This window comes from Peromyscus eremicus, chromosome 15, assembly GCF_949786415.1.
Source record: "Peromyscus eremicus chromosome 15, PerEre_H2_v1, whole genome shotgun sequence".
NCBI lineage: Eukaryota > Metazoa > Chordata > Mammalia > Rodentia > Cricetidae > Peromyscus > Peromyscus eremicus.
The window spans coordinates 49,780,240-49,801,340 of record NC_081431.1 but is presented as its reverse complement, the minus strand read 5'-3'; the positions used below and the strand labels follow the sequence as shown (position 1 = coordinate 49,801,340).

Here is a 21,101-nt window from a genome sequence, read left to right as displayed (position 1 = left end):
TGGGATTAAAGGCGTGCGCCACCTGCCCGGCAAGAGGTAAAAATCTTACTTCAAAAGTCCTACTTCAAAACAAAAAACACAGCAACTTTCTTAAGTAGCTATCTCTTGGTAAAATTAAAACTCTAAAATTATGGATAGCAAACTTTAATTTTAAAGGTAAATTTGGACTTAAGAAAAAACACATTATGCCCTTGGGAGCTCTTTGTTTTTGCAACTAACTTTTTATTCTTTTATGAATTAATGAAATACAGACCATCATAAACAATGGTAAACAGAAGTTCTAATTTTGTTCCTTGGCCAAATGAATCTTAACTTTGGGTTCAGCATGACGGTTCAATAAAGGTATGGATAATTCCAACAGTTTTTACAATTTTAGACAGACCATTTGACCTGTGGCTTTAACAGTTTCAGTGTCCTCAGTAAATAAAACTAACGACCGACTCCTCTGCATTTGTCAGGAGCCGCACAAAGGGTATTATTACCATCACTGAGTGGCTTGGGCAGTTTTGTCATCCCATAGCTGTGGCAGTCATGGCTGTCAAAGCCATGATGAAATATCTCCGGGCTAGTTCGTTTCCTAATTTCAGTTTATTTTAAAAAAACACCATCTTGTTTTCTTCGGGAAGAACGTTCAACATTGGATGGCCTTCGTCTTTTACTTTCTGAGTGTAAAATCCGTCCTCCTCATGGACTCCTTATCAATAACTTAATTTTAAGATGACGTTCCGGCCCTTCTTTTGCATCACAAACCTGTCCGACAGGACAGGAGGCAGGGACTGAGCTACCTACCACCCTCAGGTGAACACGCGGGCACCACCCTGCGGGGAGAACTTTTTCTTCTGGTTCTCCGCAGAGCCTTTTTTTTTTTTTTTTTTTTTTTTTAAACCCCGAATGCCGGAGTGGAAGTGCGGGGCTCGGGAGAACTCGGCAGAGATCGGAAGAACTCGGCGGGCAGGTGAGCGCCCGGCTCCTCGGCGGCGGAGCCTGTGAACCTGCCGGCCCCGGGGCGTGGGGGCGCGCGGGCTGCGGGGCGCGCAGGCTCGGGGGCGCGCGCGCGCGCGCGCGCCGGAGCGGGAAGCCAGGAAGCACGGTGGCGCCCCGAGCCCGGCGGTGGCGCGGGCAGCCCGGCGGGGCGGGGTGAGGCCTCCGGAGGGGCGGGCTCCCGGCATCGTGGTCGCGCTCGCCCGCGGCTCTGCCCGCGGCTGCCGTCCGGACGCTTGGCCATGTCCTGGCGCCGCGCGCTTTCGCCGGGGAGGTGGCTGGTGGCGAGCGGGAGCAGCTTGGCGTGGCGGCGCAGCGCGGCGGGAGCTGCGGGCTCGGGGTACGCGGCGGGCTGGGCCTGCGTGGCCCGTGGGACCCTGCGGTAGTGTTAGTGTGGACCTTCCCCCGGGGAGCCCGAGCCGGGTTTTGGGGGACACACACACCAGACCCCCTAGTTGGAGCTTCACATAACACAGGGGGTGGTTTTTGGCGCGGTGTAGACGTGGGCGACCCTGAAAAAGATATTCCCTGCTGTGGGAACTTATCTAACCAGTCGCTCTTATTTTGATGGTAAATGTCTTGGCTGTCCTGTCGCAGGAAGTGAATATGACGGTTGCTTCTAAATGGCCAAAGCTTTGCAGCTAATAACTCTGGCGTCCTGTAGATGTGGTTTCTGGTTTGATGGGAGTGTTGCTCTCCTTGGCTTCCCTCCTTGGCATACCCTGGGCCGACACACCGGCTTTGGCCTAGGCGGCTCTCAAGACATCTCAGCGTGTGCCACAGAGCATCCAGTCCTCCACTGTCTTCCAGAAACTTCCCTTCTGAAAGCGCCAATCATTACCTGATGTTAACTCTTTGACAGGTTCTTAGAGCTGTTTTCTATTAGATATGTCGGAGTATATGTATCCTGCTTTGCCCATCTACCACCTCTTAGTAGGTGTTGGGTAAATGGAGCATGACTGGTTGGTGCTTTACTGATGTTGAGGTGGAGTGTTTATGGTGCATTTACTCTGTACCTGCCCCTTTCCTTAATAGGAAAGCTCAACTAGAAATTGATGGGCCTGCCTCAAGAAAGGTGGTGGTGGTGGGGGAGCTTTTTGGAACTTTTTCCTTTGGCAGGGAAAGGAGTAATATTTCGGAACGTGCCTTGGCCCTCTCATTTTCTTAGAAAAAGTTCATCCGCTGTAAATTCTGCATAGGTTTGAGGAGGAGGCAAATGCTAGATTAGAGATGAAAAAAAAAAAACACAAAACCTTGTTTCTGGAGTTGAAAACCCACATAGACTGGGTTGATGCCATCCAGCGCTCCTCCAGGCCAAGGCCACCTAGTTCCCCTATTACTTTGGACTTTACACACTCAGCAGCTTTTTTTTTTCCTCTCAAAGCTTCCTCCTCCAGAGTAGGGTAGAGTCTTCCAAGCCTCCCGCTTGCTCCTCCCCTCTCTGTATCTGGTATAAGCGCACAAGTGCTTTTGTTTGAGTGGTTTCTTGTGAATCTCTTGGAGAACAACAAACAATGACGACAAACGCACATTTAGTTGCAGTGAGTCCTGTCTCTAACTCATCTCTGCTGTGATGGGACGCGATGCTTGTTGCAGTTTATTTGAAGCTTTCCAGGCAACCGTGTAGAGTAGAAATTCATCATCCATGAGCAACGTGCACTGGAAAAGGCCGTTTCATGGGGATTCCCTTAAAAACAGGACTGAAACTTCATACTATGATTTAAGACATGCGTTGACTGGCTCCTTTACTTTTTAAATTTAAAATAGCTTACTTTTATACTTAACACAATTAAAGTTTCTATAAATATACGGAATAAAATAAAATAAGGAATAAGTTGCTTTTATAGAAGGAGAAAGTTTTTTTCTTTAATTGTAAGTACATTTTTAAACGGCATGGTGATACACACTTTTAATCCCAGCATTTGGGAGGGGGAGGCAAGAGGATCTCTGAGTTCCAAGTCAGCCTGGTCTACGTAGAGAGAACCTGTCTCAAAAATAAAAAGACAAAAAACAAACAAACAAACAAAAAATCCCACCACAAAAAATATATTTTAAAAAACCATTTGAAGCTAGGTGTAATGGCACACGCCTTTAATGCCAGCACTTGGGAGGCGGTGGCCAGTGGATCTGGCCAGCCTGGTCTACAAAGCAAGTTCCAGGACAGCCAGGGCTACAGAGAAACCCTGTTTTGAAAAGCAAACACACAAACAAAGATATTAAAAACCATTTGAACTTTAAATTCTTTATCTTACTCTTAATCCTTAGATATTTGAGCAGTTCTCCTTTGTAGCAACCGCCTTTTGGAGAGATTAGTAGTTTGCATCATGTCTAATTTGCTCCAAGAATGTTGTCAGGCCTTGCTAGCTTATCAAGAAAAAGAAGAGAATGAGGAAAAAGGATTATAGGATCATTGGAAAGACTTGATAATTCACTGGCCGGTGTTTTGATAGATATCCCTGTCCAATGGATATTTTGTATTTATTTATTTGAGACAGGATCTCTTTACATAGTCCTGGCTGTTCTGGAACTCACTGTATAAGCCAGGATGGCCTCAACTCACAGAACTCCGCCTGGTTATGCCTTCCAAGTGCTGGGATCAAAGGTGGACGCCACCACACCTGACTCAAAAACTTTTTCTAGGTCCTAGGCTTTGGATAACAAATGCTGAGGTCCCCATAATCAGGAGCTAATCGTCATGTTAAGTATTATTGACATTTACTGTGTGTAGGATACGGTTTTGCTTTCTGTATATGTCAGTTCATTTCATCTTCACAAACCCCTGTGAGTGGGAGTGATTCTTTTTCCTACTTGTGAATTGAGAAGTTGGGAACTATAGATTAATGCATTGAAAACCTTTATTCCCTTAGTCTTTGTAGGTTCTTGTCTTCACGGTGTCCACAAAAGTTTTTGTATATTTTTAAAAAGTTGTTATTATTTTATTTATGTGTATGCCACACATGCGCATGCTCGAAGAGACCAGAAGAGGGCGCCAGATCTCCTAAAGCTAGATTTACAGGTAGTTGGTTATGAGTGAGGTTGATGTGGGTTCTGGGAACCGAACCTGGGTCTTCTGCAAGAGCAGCAAGGGCTCTTAACTGCTGAATCATCTCTCTAGCGCCTCCCCCCCCCCCATTTTGTATGTTTTCAGAAGAAATGCCAAACACATTTTATTGCCAGTGGTCAGGCCTTCATTAAGGCAGAATATCTGGTATTTGGTGATTATGAATTTGCTTATGAATAAGACTGTACTGAACTTTAGACATAGAGAATGGTTTTACCAGGTAAAATTTATTGAAAGGCTACATCGATAAGCACACAGGTCCTGTTGGTGTTGGCAGACAAGTACTTGTGGACTGGTATTGTGTACTGATAAAGCTTTTTCCTGCTTTGTTTATTTGGACCTATTTGTACTTAAGGTTGTTTCTACTGGAACCCATGTGATAGAGGGTCGCTTCATTAACTGGGCTGGTCTTTTCCTTTGTTTTAGGATGGGAAACAGCACATCCTCATCTGTGGGGAAGTCAGCAACTACACCTGTGAACCAGATCCAAGTGAGTGATGGGGGCGATGGAGGAAGAAATGTCTCATACATTTAATACACTTACTGTGTCCAGACTTAACATAGTTTGGAAAATACGTCACTGAATTAATACGTTTATTAATTTTGCTCTCAAAATTATTCTTGTGATAAGTCCTGTATCATTTTTTTCTGTTAAAGTTTCTGGTTTATTGTTTATGCTTTCTTTTTGTGTGAGAGTGTGGTTTGTGTGTATGTGTGTGTTATACACGTGGCTGTATGCATGTGTGGAGGCCAGAGGCGGTGTGTCCAGTGTCCTGTTCTATCGTTATCCACGTTATCCGCCTTATTCCCGTGAGAGAGTCTCTCTCACGGAGCCTGGAGTTGGGCTGGTGGTAACTGAGCCCCCGCTGTTCTGTCTCTGCCCTCGCTCTCGCCCTTCCATCCCAGTGCTACAGTGCTACAGTTACAGGTATGTGTGTGGCCACTGATGGCTTTTGACGTGGATGCTGGGATCTGAACTCAGGTTCTCATGTTTGTGCCGTGAGCACTACTGGAGATTGTATCTAGGTTGTCCTGAATTGCTAGACACATTTCTACCACCAAGCTGCTTCTGTTTATCTTTTCACTTTTTTTTTTTTTTTTTTGGAGGAAAGGTCTCCCTGAGTTGCCTAGGCTAACTGTAAACTGCTCTAACTCAGGCTACTCTTTGTTTGTTTTTTTTTATTTTCATTTTACGTGCATTGATGTTTTGCCATGGGTGTCAGGTCCCCTGGAACTGTTGTGAGCTGCCATGTGGGTGCTGGGAATTGAACCCAGGTCCTATGGAAGGGCGGTCAGTACTCTTAACCACTGAGCCATCGCTCCAGCCCCCATCAGGGCTACTCTTGAACCTGCAGTGTTGTCTTGACTTCTGCATAACTGGGATTCCAGGTCTGTCCTATCAGGCCTGGCTAACATTTATTCCTTTTTTTTTTTAAGTTTTTATTTTATTTTACACAAAAATGTATTTAGTAACTTGTTATATAAAATCAAACATAAAATTTTATCAGTAAGTCCAACTCATTTCTAACGGGCAGTGCTTGTATTTGGGAAAACTAAACTAATATATATATATATATATCCCTAACACTTGTAAGCACAACTGAAGAGCTACGGAACTCACAGAAGTCTAGATTTACAGCTGCAGGTTCCATAAATTTGTCTTAATCAAGTGTTCAGTGCTAATTATGAACACTGTTAAGCCAAAAGCAAGAAAAATGATGGGAAATGGCCTGTTTCTAGACCTTTATGACAAATACTTCTCTAAGATAGAAAAAGGACTATAACATTTACTTAAGTGACCAAGATTTCTTATTGGATCCCTGACTGTCATCTTTGGCACCTTAGTCCAGCCTGGTGCAAGGCAGTGTGCATGTGATCAGGAAGCCTGTGTGTGTCTCACCAGAGCCTTGCTCACTGGAGTTGTGTGCTCTCGCTCAAAGTAAGGAAGCGGTATTAGCAACACTTGCAAGCGCCGTCCGCACATAGCCCAAGACCTTCTGTTGGAATGTATTCCTGAAAGGCTCTATCACCCCTGCTTCAAAGGTGTTCCTCACATCAGGGAGGAGGGGGAGTAGATGATCACACACGTCATGTACGGGATCATCACAATGAAGTTTCCAAGTCCTGTCTTATATTTTGAACAACAAAATATAAAACATGGCAATAGTCCAACCATCTTATTCCAGAAGAGACTTCACACCACAGGAAGCAACTTTTCAAAAATGTGCTCTCGCCGACTTCCTTTTCCTGAAGTGTATTTATTCCTAATGACATCCACCTATGAGTCTGGAGTTTTTATTGTTTTATTTTTTTCATCACGACTGTTCTAAGCGCACTGTTGGTCCCTCAGAGTCAGCGGTTCAGAGCCAGGGTTACCGTGCGGCTTTGACATGGGCAAGTATTTCACAGCTTTCTGCCCCAACAGACAACCTACTGTGCAATGATTATTCCAGAAGTTATTCTCTTAGAGATGCTATACATGGCTGTATTCTCTGGTTTTCTTCTTTCTCTCACTGCCGATCTTCATTAATTCCGCCTCAGAAACTTTGTGTTAAGCCGGATGTGGCGTCATTTGCCTGTCATCCTAGCACTTGGGAAGCAGAAGAGGAGAGAAAATTCAAGGCTCCTTTGGACAATACATCTGAAATCCCTCTTTCTAAACAAAAATGAAAACAAAAACAGCCCCCTCCCCCGAATTCCTCTTATCCATATATATTCTTCTTCTCTTCCAGCCCACGAGGCATACCTCTGTCTTCTTCACTGTCTTCTGCATGCATTTTGTTACTGCTCTGGATGGAGGGTGTAGCTCAGTGATAGAGCATCAGCCTAGCATATGCAGGGTCCCGGACTTTGCTCCCCAGCAGCACACACAGGGAAGCCGAGCTTGTTTTGGCTAACCTCACTCTCTTTTGAATATGCAGCAGCAATGTCAGAAACCTCTTGTGTGGGGCATTCTCTATTTTAAAATACGAAGACAGCACCATGGAACATTTAGGAAAGACGAGCCTGAGAGAGAATGAGGAGCGTCTGCGAACCCCCCCCCCCCCCCCCCCCCCGGCACTGTCATCCTGAGGTCCACTCACTTTGGAATCTCTTCATTAGTGCTTGTGTGCCACGGGAGCACTCAGCGTGCTCATCTCCTTAAGTCTAAAGGAGAGGTTCAGTGTGCCTCTAACCTGAGTGGCGTGGTGGAAGCTTCCTGGCTTTGGGTGTGATGTGGAGTTTCAGGAAAGTGCAATGGACCTGTCAGCTGTAGCTGAAGTTTTCTCTGATCCTGCCCAGCCCCACGGCCCCCACAGCTGCTTATAAAATAATCACTCAGAAGCTTATATTAATTAAAACTGCTCGGCCATTAGCCCAGGCTAGCTACTGACTAGCTCTTACACTTAAAATCAGCCCATTTCTGCTAATCTATATGTCGCCACGTGTTTCGTGGCTTTACCTGTGTGCCATTACATGCTGCTCCCTGGACGGCAGGCTGGCATCTCCTGACTCAGCCTTCCTCTTCCCAGAATTCTCCTTGTCTGCTTATCCTGCCTGTACTTCCTGCCTGGCTACTGGCCAATCAGCATTTTATTCAACCAGTGTACAAAAGCATTATCCCACAGCAGTCAGCCTGTTTTGTTATCTGTAGAACTGATTCATTAGTGCAGTGTGTTATCGTGTATAGTTGACCTCCCTATGATAGAACTTTAAATTTTAGTGAGCAGGAGAAAGAATGTGAAATAGATCAACCTGCCCACGTCTAGGGTATGACTCAGGACACTTTTGACCCCTAAGGGTGAGTATCCGTTCTGAAGCACTGTGTCTGGGTGTTGCACTCTGTGTCTTTGTCTTCATCTTGAAGTCCCCGATGATTCTGGGCCATGGAAAAGCCACCCAGGTAGGTGCTCAGGTGCCAGACTTGTCCATTGGAAACTGGTATGGATGCCTGTGCTGTCTGCTCAACTCATTTCATCCCAGTGTTTAGAAGTAAAGAACATAAGAAAACTTCACAGGCTGTGCACTTACCAAAGCCTGGGCATTATGGTGAAGACCTGGAGAACAGTGCAACCCTAGTTTCAGTCACAGAGCCATTTTGAAGCTTGCTTATGATGTCAGCTTCAAACCACTGAACAAGCTTTTCTGGAAGTAGCTTTTCCAGGATCAGCTGGCAAGCGTAGTCTACCATCATAGCTTTTACTGTCTGGAAACGGGGGGAGTGAGCTATTGTCCACACCCGGGGAAAGCTGTGCATTTTAAGGAGAAAGGACACATTCTTTCCTTGCAATTGAAAGTCATCAGCAGTAAGGAGTAAATGCCTTCTGAGTACTTTGAAACATTTGAGAAGTACAATAGAGATTAAGTATCTGGACCGTAGGGCTGGATGTACCTGGACTCTCATATCTTCTTATTAATCAAGGATAGAAAGTTAAGTTACTTATCTTCCGTGTATCTCAGTTTCTTCACCTGTGCAGTTTAGATAATATAGGATGGACTTATGTTAAGATTATGGTGAAGTTGAAATGACTTTATGATGTCGAGAATATACAGGAGTGTTTGCGGTATGAGAACTGGATGTCACTGGTATTCTCGTACTGCTTTCAGGCACTATTTTTATATTTTGTTGTTTCTTTTTCTTTTTAAAGATTTATTTATTTATTATGTATGTAGTGTTCTACCAGAAGAGGGCACCAGACCCCATTACAGATGGTTGTGAGCCACCATGTGGTTGCTGGGAATTGAACTCAGGACCTCTCGGATGAGCAGCCAGTGCTCTTAACTGCTGAGCCATCTCTCCAGCGCCCTACTTTTTTGTTTCTAATGGCCAGCTTTTGGAATGAATTATATCCTCAGTCTATAGATACCACAGGTAGATGATAGGAACTTAGTTGGAGCACAGAGTTGTGCTCTACACTCCAAAGTCACACTCCTTCCACTAATTATGATTTCATTCCAAAAGGTAATATCTAAAATGAGAATGTTTTGTTTATTTTTAATTTCAGGAAACAATTTCTAACAATTGTGTGGTGATCTTCTCAAAAACATCCTGTTCTTACTGTTCAATGGCCAAAAAGCTTTTCCATGACATGAATGTCAACTATAAAGTTGTGGAATTGGATATGCTGGAATATGGCAGCCAGTTTCAGGATGCTCTTCATAAGATGACTGGAGGAAGAACTGTGAGTGTACCTCCTCAGCCCCGCTGCCCCTGGTGATGAGCTGGTGACATGCCAGTCCCCGGACACTAGACTTTCCTGCTAGAAAGAGCAAACCTGGCATTTCTGTGGATCTCACGTTGATGAAGACATGGCAGATCTGCAAAGAAACCAGGCTGATGGAATAGGAAACGGCATAGTTCATTTTAATTTTTATGTTTGCTGTGTGTGTGTGTGTGTGTGTGTGTGTGTGTGAGAGAGAGAGAGAGAGAGACAGACAGACAGACAGACAGACAGAGACAGACAGACAGAGAGAGAGAAAGAGAGAGAGAGAGAGCGCGTGCGAGCGAGCCTGTTGTGGCTAACATAAGGATCTCAAATCAAAAGACTTTATTTACCCCGAATTATGGATAAACAGAATTCTGATCCAGAACAAAGGCTCTAAAAAGCTCCAGTACGATCCACAACATTGGCACCAGCACAGACAACCTTACTGATTGGGCTGCTCAAGTCACACAGCAGCAGCTGCAACCTTGCTGCTTCTTGCCACAGGTTGACAATGACATGCCTTCATCCATGCCTGCCCCAGAACTACACTGTTTTCAAGGGCTCACACACACACACACACACACACACACACACACAGACACACACACACACACACACACAGAGGGAAGGAGGGAGGGAGGGGGGGGAGGGGGGAGGGGGAGATGAGGCAGCTCATGGTGTCCTGAGTGCTTGCCCGTGGAATATTAAGGTCCGTTTGGAGGTCTCTGAGGGTAAAATGATCCTCGAGCTCTTCTTGGACAGTGCAGACCAGGCTCAGCCGGCAGCCCCCCTGTGCTTGTCTGTGTTCAGTGCTCACTGTTCCAGCCTCTGGAAGTGCGTATATTTTTTTCATGATATGAATAGTCGGGAAAAGCACTCAATGTTGCCACTTCCCTTCTTGTTTAAAGGTTTGTAGAAGACACTGGGAAACATGTAGAAAGGAATCACATAAACGTTATTAATATTTACCTAGCTCTCCCTCCCTCCCTCCCTCCCCTCCCCCCTCTCTTCCTGCCCAAGGACAGTTTTATGCTCCTGGGTCAGGCATGCTGCAAACCTCAGGAGTTGCCTGAAGCAGAATGGAGGAGGAAAGGAAACCTCGAGTGCTGTTTAAACCGGCACAGAGGTCACACACGGAGACAAACAGCCTTACGGTAGGGAAGGAGGCTGTAGAGAAAGTAGGGAAGCTCCAGGTATCAGAAAAAAGTGTGCTTAGGATCTGGCCGAAAGAAAGAGACAGATGAAGGGAAAAGTTGCAGCTTCCTGACTGAGGCCTCGGAAGGACAGGCAGCCCCTGCTGAACCTCGTGGCTGGCTCTTTTAAAAGGGGCGTGGTGTGTAGGAGGAAGGGCTTTAGAATCCGGTTGTCTTGGATTTGAACTCCACCTCTTCTACTATTGCAGTTTTGGGAAAGTTACTTTTCCTCATTTCTCTCCAGAATTGGGCTAGTTGTGACCCTTGCAACGAGGCCTCGTTTAACTGTGGCTTACTCCACAGGTTCCCAGGGTGTTTGTCAACGGCACGTTCATCGGAGGCGCAGCTGACACTCACAGGCTTCACAGAGAAGGGAAATTGCTGCCCCTGGTTCATCAATGTAACCTGCAGAAGAGGAAAGCCGTGGAATGATGGAATGATGTGGCCGTTCCCCGGGACCAGTGAAATGTTCCTTAACGCAATTCCGCTTTTTAATTATCCGAGGCTGTTTTAAGTGTGTGTACTACCTTCCTAAAGACAACTTCAAATACTGGACAATAAATTGCCATCCTCCTCCTGGCCAGTTTTTGAGCATGAGATGGTCTGTAAAACTGAAGGGGTGGGGTTACATCCAGAGTCATGAATGGTTATTAGGGATTTATTCATGAATTTTACAACAAGAGGAAGGAAGCCCTTGAAATTCTTACCCCCTTTAATGTGCGTGAATTAACTTACATTTACTGGCTGTCAGGACTGAGGACTGATGTGTGATTTCTCTAAAATTTAATGTGGTATAGATGTGCAGTAGGCTGGGATACCATAGCAGGACAGCCTTCCTTGTTATATTGTAGATCATCAGAGACATATTAAATACATAGAATGGAATGAAGTTTATAGTTGGGAAACCAAACTATATATATAAAATATGTTGACAGAAGGCAAAAAGGTTTCAATAGAGTGAGGATGAACTTTTTGAGCAGTTCAGAAATGTATTTAGTCATGCTGTCAGTTGGAATATTCTACCTTTCAGAATGGGTAACAGCTATTGGGAATTTTTTTTGGGGGGGGCAGTCTGTAGCCCAGGCTGGCCTCAAACTCCCATCAGTCCTCCTGCCTGTTTCCCAAGCTTGGATTAAACGCTGAGCCACCATGCCCAGCCTGGAAATGTTGAAGGGAACCAGGGTATTAGAGTTTAGACTAAATGTCCTTGCTATGGTTCGAATGCTCCTTGTCACAGACTTCATGTGCTGGACATGCATGATTACGTCATGATATGGTAAGAGGTGAGGCCTTTAAAAAGTGGTTGATCATGAGGGCAGATAGGTTAGAGCTATATTAAAGATTTAGTTATCACAGAAGGTGGTTCATAATAAGAGTTTGTCCCCCTTACCTCTCACACACCCATGCTCTTAGCCCTCCTCTCCCTGCAGTGTCCTGATGTAGCAAGAAAATCCTCAGTAGATGCCGCTGCCATAATCTCAAGCTTCCCAGCCTATGAACTCTAACAAGTAAATCTCTTCTTCACAAATTAGTCTCTGGTATTGTTTCAGATGCACAGATGGAGGAGAGTGCCCCTAAAGTCACTTACATGTTATCTTACTGTTTTCTAACCTGGAAGAAGTGGACTTCCAGAGTGAGGGCTTCATCTTTCTGGTCAAGATGGCTAAGGAATCAAGGGGAGTTTGGAGGAAGACAGTGACCGGCTGTCAGTGATCTTTCCTACATAGGTCTCAAACATTTGGATACCTTGACACAGCGAGACGTTAGACTGTTCTCTCCTAATGGTTCACTTAAGTTGTAATGTTGGTAGGAAAAGAAAATGGCATATTTTTATTCCTTTATTTTGCATTATATCATGAGAAATTTTGCTGTTCTAAAACTCATGTTAGAGAGTAGAGAAAGTTTGTTATGCATGAGAAAGGTAAAAATTGTCATTGTCGCTTTTATTAATTATATTTAGGTATAAGGTCAGAGGCAGGTTACTTAGGTGCATAGCTATACTGACCAGGTGATTATATGGTACTTGGCTTTGAAGAACTTTCTTGTGGTAATCTGACTCTGACCTAGGGCCTGAATGCTAGGCCGGTACCTTACCACTAAACTATACAACTAATCCTTACGAAGAATGTTTCATTAGTTCTTCCTAGACTTGTGGAAAACAGAGCATGAGTGGTACTTGTTTTAAGATAAGCCATGTCAGCAGAAGGCTCAAAAACATCGAAGGTAACAGGATGTCTTATCATTTATAATTTTATTTTAAAAAGAAATAAACTCTTCCAGTGTTTACCTAGTAAGTGTTCTGAATTTTATTCTCAATGACTTAAAAAAAAAAAAACAAAAACCAAAAATCAACAACAAAAAAACAAGATTACTTCTTGGGGTCTAGCATTGCATCCAAAGGAACTAATTTGCAAACCAGGACTCTACTCATCAACAGATGCTCAGAGGTGACGGGCTCTCGCCTCACCTCATAGCAGATGAAAAGGGTCTGTAACAAGAAAGTCTTTGCCTCTGAGTATTTAAAACGATGAATGTGAGGTGGCTCAGCGGGTAAAGTACTCGCCAAGCAAGCCTGGTGATCTGAGTTCAGCCTCTGGGACCCACAGGAGCCACAGAGAGAAATGGCTCCTGAAAGTTGCTCCTGACTTGCCCATGTGTGGGCTTGCTCTCACATGGACCATGTGCAGTCTTATGCACGACTGCACAGATAATAAGGAAATTCTGGATACAACTTAGAAACACACACACACACACTGGACGGTGGTGGCGCACACCTCTAATTCCAGCACTCGGGAGGCAGAACTAGGCGGATCTCTGTGAGTTTGAGGCCAGCCTGGTCTACAGAGCGAGTTCCAGGACAGGCACCAAAACTACACAGAGAAACCCTGTCTCGAAAAACCAAAAAAAAAAAAAAAAAAAAAAAAAGGCCAGGTGGTGGTGGTGCACGCCTTTAATCCCAGCACTGGGAGGCAGAGCCAGGAGGATCTTTGTGAGTTTGAGGCCAGACTGGGCTACAGAGTGAGTTCCAGGAAAGGCGCAAAGCTACACAGAGAAACCCTGTCTCAAAAACAAACAAACAAACAATTTAAAAAAAAAAAAAAGACACAGACACACAGACACACACACACACACACACACACACACACACACACACACACGATACAGTTTGTGTGTGTTGGGGGGAGGGCTGCATGTGTGTGGAGGTCAGAACAACTCTGGAGTCAGTTCTCTCCTTCCACCGTAACAGGGTTCCAGGGCTAGAAGTCCAGTTATTAGGCTTGTGCAACAAGTGCCCTTTACCCACCGAGCTATTGCTCAGCCTAAAGGATACAATATTTAACTTTTTTCTTTGGGGGTTATGGTGCTTAGTGGAAAATGGCACCCAGCATGTGCAAGGTCCCTGGTTCGATCTCCAGTACTAACACATGTACACATTCTCTTTGATGCGTGGCTAAGCTGGTTTTTAAAGTTGTGGCAGCTGAAGGGGAATCTATAAAAATCCAGGAGCAGGGTAGATTTCCAGAGATGTAAGCAAGCACCGAAGTCAGCGGCTGCCCTAAAGATGATTACCTAGTTGAACGTAGAACTTTAATTTGAACTCTTTCTGCTGCCTGCTTAGGGGAAGGAGACCAGCACAGCACCACAAGTTTACACGGGTAAAACTAAGTGAATTTCTTTGTTTCTTTTCTCTTTTTTTTTTGAGACAAGGTTTCTCTGTGTAACATTCCAGGTTGGCCTTGAACTCACTAAGATCCATCTGCCTTTGCCTCTCAAGTGCTGGGATTAAAGGCATGCACCACCACCACCCAGATTTAAGTTAATGTCTTAACTGGTACTTTATTAGAGCAAGGGAAAGAAATGTTTAAATCCCTGTGACTTTGCAGGTAGGCGACAACCGGTTGGAACCTTTGGTCTTTAGAATGTACTGACAAATGGAGACTGAGTCACCTGGAATGGAGTTCAATATTGAGGAGACAATATGCAAAGGCTACTTTTTTTTTCATATTTAAAAATACATTTTAATATATATTGATAGTAACAAATCTCTCATATATGAGAGAGATTTATTAGAGTTGCTTACAGGCTATGATCTAGGTATTCTCCCCCAACTGATAGGTCAAGAATCTGGTAGTTTTTCAGTGCACGAGACTGGATATCTCAACAGTTTCAGTCTGCTGCTAGATGGAGTCCCAGAGGATTCCTGTAGAGTTGATGGTTTTCAGTGTGTGTTGGAATCCCAAAGAAATAGGTTCTAATACCATCAAAAGAATGCCTCAGCAGCAAGACAGATGAATTTGCCAGTGAGAGTGAGCAGGCAAAAAGCAAAAGCTTTCTTACTGTATGTCCTATGTCCTTTTATGTGGACTGCTTCCAGAAGGTGTGGCCCAGATTTAGGGTGGGTCTTCCTACCCAAATGATTCAATTAAGAAAATCCCTCACAGACATGACCAGCTGCTTGGGCTTTAGTTGATTTCAGTTGTAGTAGAGTTGACAGGCAAAGGCTACTCTTAATCACAGTGTGTGGGTTTCTTCTGTACCCCTCAGGGTTTTCTAAGTTCCTCACCTGCCTAGCCAAGACATTAAGGGAATGGGGAGACTCCAGGCTAAAATGTTGCTTTTTATTTTGAAGGTCTTGTTCTGTTGCCCAGTCTGACCTTAAACTTGGGTGATTACAGGTGTGTACAACCATACAGGCTTTTGATGTCTATAACATTGACTTCTCCCACTCTCCTTCCCGTACCATATGGCCGTAAAAAGGGTAACGTGAACTTAAAGCAAAGCCCAGTTTCAGAAGGTAAAGGTGTTTGTGCCAAGTCTAAAGACCCGAGTCCAGTTGGACCCACATAAAGGTGAAGGAAAGGACTACCATGTGCTGTAACGTGCACTCCCCCATCCCTCACATACACTCAAACAGACACTAAAGATTGAAAAACCTTTGTACTTTGATAAAATCCAACTTCTTGATCCTGTGATGGAACTTGGTTGGAAATGAATCCAAAACTACACATACCTTATGCACATGCAGCTAGAGACAAAAGGACAATGTTAATTATGGAAAGCTAATTTTTTTATCTTTTGAATTGTAACAGATGGCTTCAGGGTTTTACATATAAGGCATAGTGTAACCTTAAAATTCATGTTTCTTAAAAGGATAAAAAGACAGTTATTTGATATGCATAAAATTTATTTGGTACACCTATCAATTTCTACAATAAACCGGCGACAAACAGTTCATGTAGTGCCCACTCACTCCACACCTGAAATGACTTATTGAAACATTCCTAATCTGAAAATCCAAAACTTTAAAAAGCTTCAGAATCGGAAACTTGAGAGTGCTGACATAATGCCACATGGAAAGTTCATTAATCAGACCAAATGACAAGACACAGTCAAATGCAAGTACATTAAGATAAATTTGCTTTCCTATGATATATAGGAGGTTCATACAGAATATCCCAGGGATTGCATTATACATATGCAAATAATTCTGATATTTGAAAAAAAAAAACTTAAAATACTTGTGGCCCCAAGCATTTCAGGTAAGAGATAATCAATCAGCTTGTATGCCACAGGTTATTTTGCAAGGTTCGAAGGAAAGTCAAGATATCCCAGTATTGGTGAAAACTTCCGTCATGAAATAAATGTAATAAATGAAGCATTTGTCTGTTTTTCATTAGAAAATAGCAACGTTACATTGTTACACATTATTTACACTGCAAACTTGGAAGACTTGACAGCATCAGTTAATCAAAGTCCTGGAAAGGCCTGTTTGCCCTCTCCAGGCTCCGCCCCTTGGAAATACGCTAGCTGTACACCAAGCTTAATATGTCTTTAAGCACCAGCATGACAATTTAAAGCACTCTTTCAGTTTCATAAGATATTCCTGCTTTGAAAGGCAAAGCGAACACAAAATGTGAACTCAATGACACAGGTCACTGGCCTGTTATTTTTATTGCAAAAGTCTTAATGTTTTAATACTATATTCATTCCTCTAAATGAGTTTGCTCATAAGCTTGAACCAAAATATTTGCCTTTTGCCTCAAAAAATTTCCCTTAAAAAGCAGTTCTTTTTAGAATTATACAACTGTACTTTTCATTCAGTGTTAAATATGCAACGTGGTCCTTGGAGGTCATGTTATGGTCAGGAAATCCAGCTTCTGAATAACTGGTTATACAAAACAATAAAAAACCTTAAGTAACCATAAATATACTGATGTTGCAGTCATGTATTTATCACACATCAGCATAGCCAGATTATTCTTTTCATGTTTAAAATATTAATGTACAATCAGGTTTAATACCTAACAGTTAAATTTCCATTCATTATGTAAAATTAAAAAGCTCTAGAAGACCCTGTAAGTTCTATTCTTCAGAAACATTAGAACACTATTAAGGCATTACTTAATTAGCAGACCCTAAAGAAACTAGTATGTCTGGTAAGAAGAGCTAGTCACATTTTAAGGCAGTCAAAAGAGTCATTTTTTTTTAAACCACTTTAAGGCTCTTATATAACTATAATTTATTTCATGCAGACATTTTGGATACCTGAAAGATCCATCAGTCGGCCAATTATGGAAATGAATGTAATTATAATCAAACAAATGGATAGTTTAGAGACAGATCGTAACACTCCTGCTCCAGTTCTTTTAAATACAACTTCATACATCTCATTCCTTTGGAGAATTCTTCATTATTAAGTTTGCAATAAGAAAATCTTAACTCAAATAAATTACAAAGCTATTCGGCCAACCGTACCAAATATATATAGTCTCTATTTAGAACAGTGCAACAAAAACTGTTTTCTTCTTTAATATTCATGCACTATCTGTTTCAAAATCTAATTCAGTCATACTGGGGTTCGAGTTTATGCTTCAACAAAGGCAAGGCAGTAACTTAGACACAAGTTTCAATGCAACGTTTTCACTGATATAATTTACCACTTACACATAGTAAACAGGATGCTAACCCATTCATTTCTGTTAACCCATTACTTTTAATAATCCAAACATAAAGTGAAACAAGCAGAAATGAAGATAATTTAGTTTTTCTTTTTTCAAATCCAGATTCTGCTAACTTATGAAAGGTACAGAAGTTCAAACATTTTAAGATTAAAATTCACTTGTGTTCACAAAGTTAAGATGATTAAAGGTTGGGATAAATAAAGTAGAAAGGAAAAAATATCTCTAGGATCAGAAATAGCTTTTGTGTATCTTCATTCTATTTACAAATGCTCACTGGAGACAATCACAATGCAGGAATAGAATCCTACAGATCTTCCTTTCAATTTTTCTAATATATCTTATTTTTAGGATGGAGAAAAAGTGTGTCATCTGTTATTTTATTCAGGCACTACACTTAGCTACATTATTAGTTTTTTATATGAAAAATATTTTAGAATTAACATTAAAGTTCACAGTGATTTTTTTTCAAAATTGCAGATAGTTACCAATTAGAAAGATATTGAATGCCAATATAAGTAATTACAAGGCTTTTTATAATATAAGCTCAGCATATGTATATGTGTGCATGGATACTCACTGGAAAGACTTTGTAAACCTGGAGTCTATAAGGATGGAACTAAGAGGATGCAGGTGTCACTTTCTGAAATTGTTGTCAATTATTAGATTGCTTATATGGTACAACACTTCTCAATAAATACAAACAGATTTTGAATAACTGATCTTATTGAATGGCCATAAAATTTCTGGAATATCTATAAAGGTATTCTCTCCCTTGATTTGGGGGAGAGAATGTATCAATCCAGGTATTATTTTAGTTATTTGGAAAGATACTTTATTATTATTTTTAATTTATTTTTATTTTTTATGTGCATTTGTGTTTTGCCTGCATGTATGTCTGTGTGATGGTATAAGATTGCCCAAACCTGGAGTTACAGACAGTTGTGAACAACCATGTGGGTACTGGGAATTGAACCCGGGTCCTCTGGTAGAACAGCCAGTGCTCTTAACTGCTGAGCCATCTCTCCAACTCTGAAAAATATGTTCTTAAATTTATATAAAATAAAAAATAATCTGCAAGAGAGTTACCCCAAACCTCCATGTGGATGACTTTCTGGGCATGCAATTTATTACCCAATTGTATCAAACTGAAAAAAACAAAAACAAAAATGTGAGAAGACTTGCAAAGGAGAAAAATGTACATGAAATAATCCTCCATGAACTAAGAGATTAGGGAGCAAGTATCAGGAAAACAAAGTCAATTCAGAGTTAATACTGGCTCATTTCACTGCAGAAACTCTCATCTTTTCTGATCCTTCCTTATGGATGTATGACATTTCTCCAAGAGGACAATGTGTACCTTAACAAAACCAACCGGATCTAAGACTAGTTTTCTCATTTTGAGTTACCTTTACCACAAGCATACCACACAGGCACCAAATCTGTTGCAGTATTTTTTTCCCTCTCCACTTTTACGCACACATGCACATGCACAAATGCCATGGCATGCATGTGGTCAGATGACAACTTGCAGGAATTGTTTCTCTCCTCCTACCATGTGGGGTCCAGGGACTGAGCACAATTCACCAGGCTTGGTGGCAAGTGTCTTTACTCACAAAAACATCTTGCCTGCCCTGGGACAAGATCTTGAGGTCACAAGAAAATAACTCCAAGGACTCACAATGATTTAGCCTTCATTTCTTCCTTAGATGTATCTTTTTTGTGCTTCTAAAGATGGTTCTTAATTGGTATATTCTCAAATTTACACTGGTATGGTTTGTTTTTTTTTTTCAAAGTCTAGAAAAGTGAGAAACAACCTGGCAATGGTGTATTGTCAGTTGCAGACTTGTGATTCAAACAGGTTAATATGGCAAGTGCTTGTTAGTGACAGCATGGAGTTACTTTGATTTTGAGCTTTGCTTTCATTTCTTCTTGGGGTACATTGCTTCTTTCTCTTTATCAGAGAATAGTGACATCTTGGTGTTTATAATGAAAAATGAAGTTTGAACTAGTATTGGAAGGCCTCCTTTCTGGTTTCAATTTTAGGTAAATATTAAGCTACTGGCTCTTCTATGATCTAAGAATAAGATATGCTGATATGTAGGCGAGTAAAATTTTACCACATTTGTTAAACAGGTTGTCTGCAATGTCACAGCACGTGGAAGAAAATAAGAGATGCTCCACAGGGTGAGGTACATCCTACTCACCAGCATATTCTTAACACTCTTAGGAAAATTACTAAGTAATAGTTTCAATAAGTGGAATTTCTACTAATAAAAAAACGGTGAGATGAAAAGACTACTGCTCTGTTTTATTAATAACAACTAAGTCCTGGAAATATTTACATAGTATCTAGAAAATAAAGTTTATTTTTCTTAAGATTGTTTTTTAAAGCAGTATTTTTTCATACTATTTACTTAAGAGTAACCCTGGTGGTTATTTGGAAAATAAGACTTGTTTACCACTTGAGTATATCCTATGCTTAATGAGGTTAAAAAAAACAAAAAAAAGCCTTTCTATGGAGCTATATTACATAGCAACATAGGCTGTTAAGACATAATTGTGTTTGAGAGTTATTCCAAATAAAAAAACCAAACATATTCACAATTTCCTAAAGCAATCATGCATGTTATCAATTCCTAATGTCTAAATAAGGTAAAAGTTTTGCATACTTCTCCTGTCCCTCTTGCTAAATCAGTGTGCTCCCATGGATGAGAAAGGAAAGGCTAGAATGGTAGGCAGAGAGGCAAACCCTTCTAGGCCGCCCCTCTCCAGGCCGGGCGTGGTGGCGCACGGCTTTAACCCTAGCACTTGGGAGGCAGAGGCAGGAGAATCTCTGTGAGTTCAAGGCCAGCCTGGTCTACAGAGCGAGCTTCAGGACAGCTAGGACTATGCAGAGAGACCTTGTTTCAAACAAACAAACAAACAAACAAAAAACCCTCTAAGATTTCTTTCCACTCTGTGATTTGAAGATAAAATTGCTTTCAGAGGGGTCTTCCTTTGTTTTTCTTTTTTTCTTTCTTAAAACTTTTTTTTTTTTTGAGACAGGGTCTCACTACTTAGCCCTCACTGGCTTGGAACTTGCTAAGTAGAGTAGGCTGGCCTCTAACTTAGAGATCTACCTGCCCCTGCCTCCCCAGGCCTAGGACTAAGGCTTGTGTCACCACACCTGGCTTCTGTCTTCACTCTTAACCTATGTATTAGGCCTACTACCTAAATACTGTTGAAGAGTCACCGCTAATCTGATTTCCTCGACGGAGTAAATATTTGCTCCTAGACATACTCTGCTTGCCTAAAAGCACTAGCTAAACAGCACAGAAGGAAAAGAAAGAAGCAGTTATCTAATATTCCCTGTAACATTTCATAATAAGTTACATCATATTAAAACCTAGACCCTGGGTTTAAAGAAGTCAATAGCTCTCATGTAATTCTTAGGGTTTTGAACCTTAAATTCAATTTGAATATGAAACTTGAATGTATCAGGAGTAAAGATGTGAAACCGCATGTGATCCCACTAAAGCCAGAACAGCATCAGAAGCGATAGTGTTGAGTGGGAGGTGATGCTCTCTTTGCTAATAACACTGAAGAATTGTTACTGTCTTGAAAGAATAGCTACATATCAACCTCATTAATATGTCAAATCTACCCGAAGGGGACATTTTCTTATTCTCAGAGTCTAGTTTTCTTGGGAAAGAGAAGAAAATATGTACACAAATCCTCA

The 21,101-nt window shown here is 41.9% G+C and overlaps 1 protein-coding gene across 3 annotated transcripts; it reads left to right on the top strand.

The window, feature by feature from the left end:
• Window positions 1–501: 501 nt before the first annotated feature.
• Window positions 502–10,853, top strand: Glrx2 (glutaredoxin 2). 3 transcript variants are annotated; one of them, XM_059280906.1, is made up of 4 exons: window positions 502–798; window positions 4,469–4,532; window positions 9,028–9,204; window positions 10,725–10,853. In XM_059280906.1, the coding sequence occupies exons 2-4, from the start codon at window positions 4,470–4,472 to the stop codon at window positions 10,851–10,853; spliced, it is 369 nt and encodes a 122-aa protein (XP_059136889.1). In that variant the 5' UTR covers window positions 502–798; window position 4,469. The 3 variants fall into 3 exon arrangements, with proteins under 3 accessions (XP_059136889.1, XP_059136888.1, XP_059136887.1); XM_059280905.1 differs by lacking the exon at window positions 502–798 and adding an exon at window positions 858–955; XM_059280904.1 differs by lacking the exon at window positions 502–798 and adding an exon at window positions 1,134–1,321.
• Window positions 10,854–21,101: the final 10,248 nt, after the last annotated feature.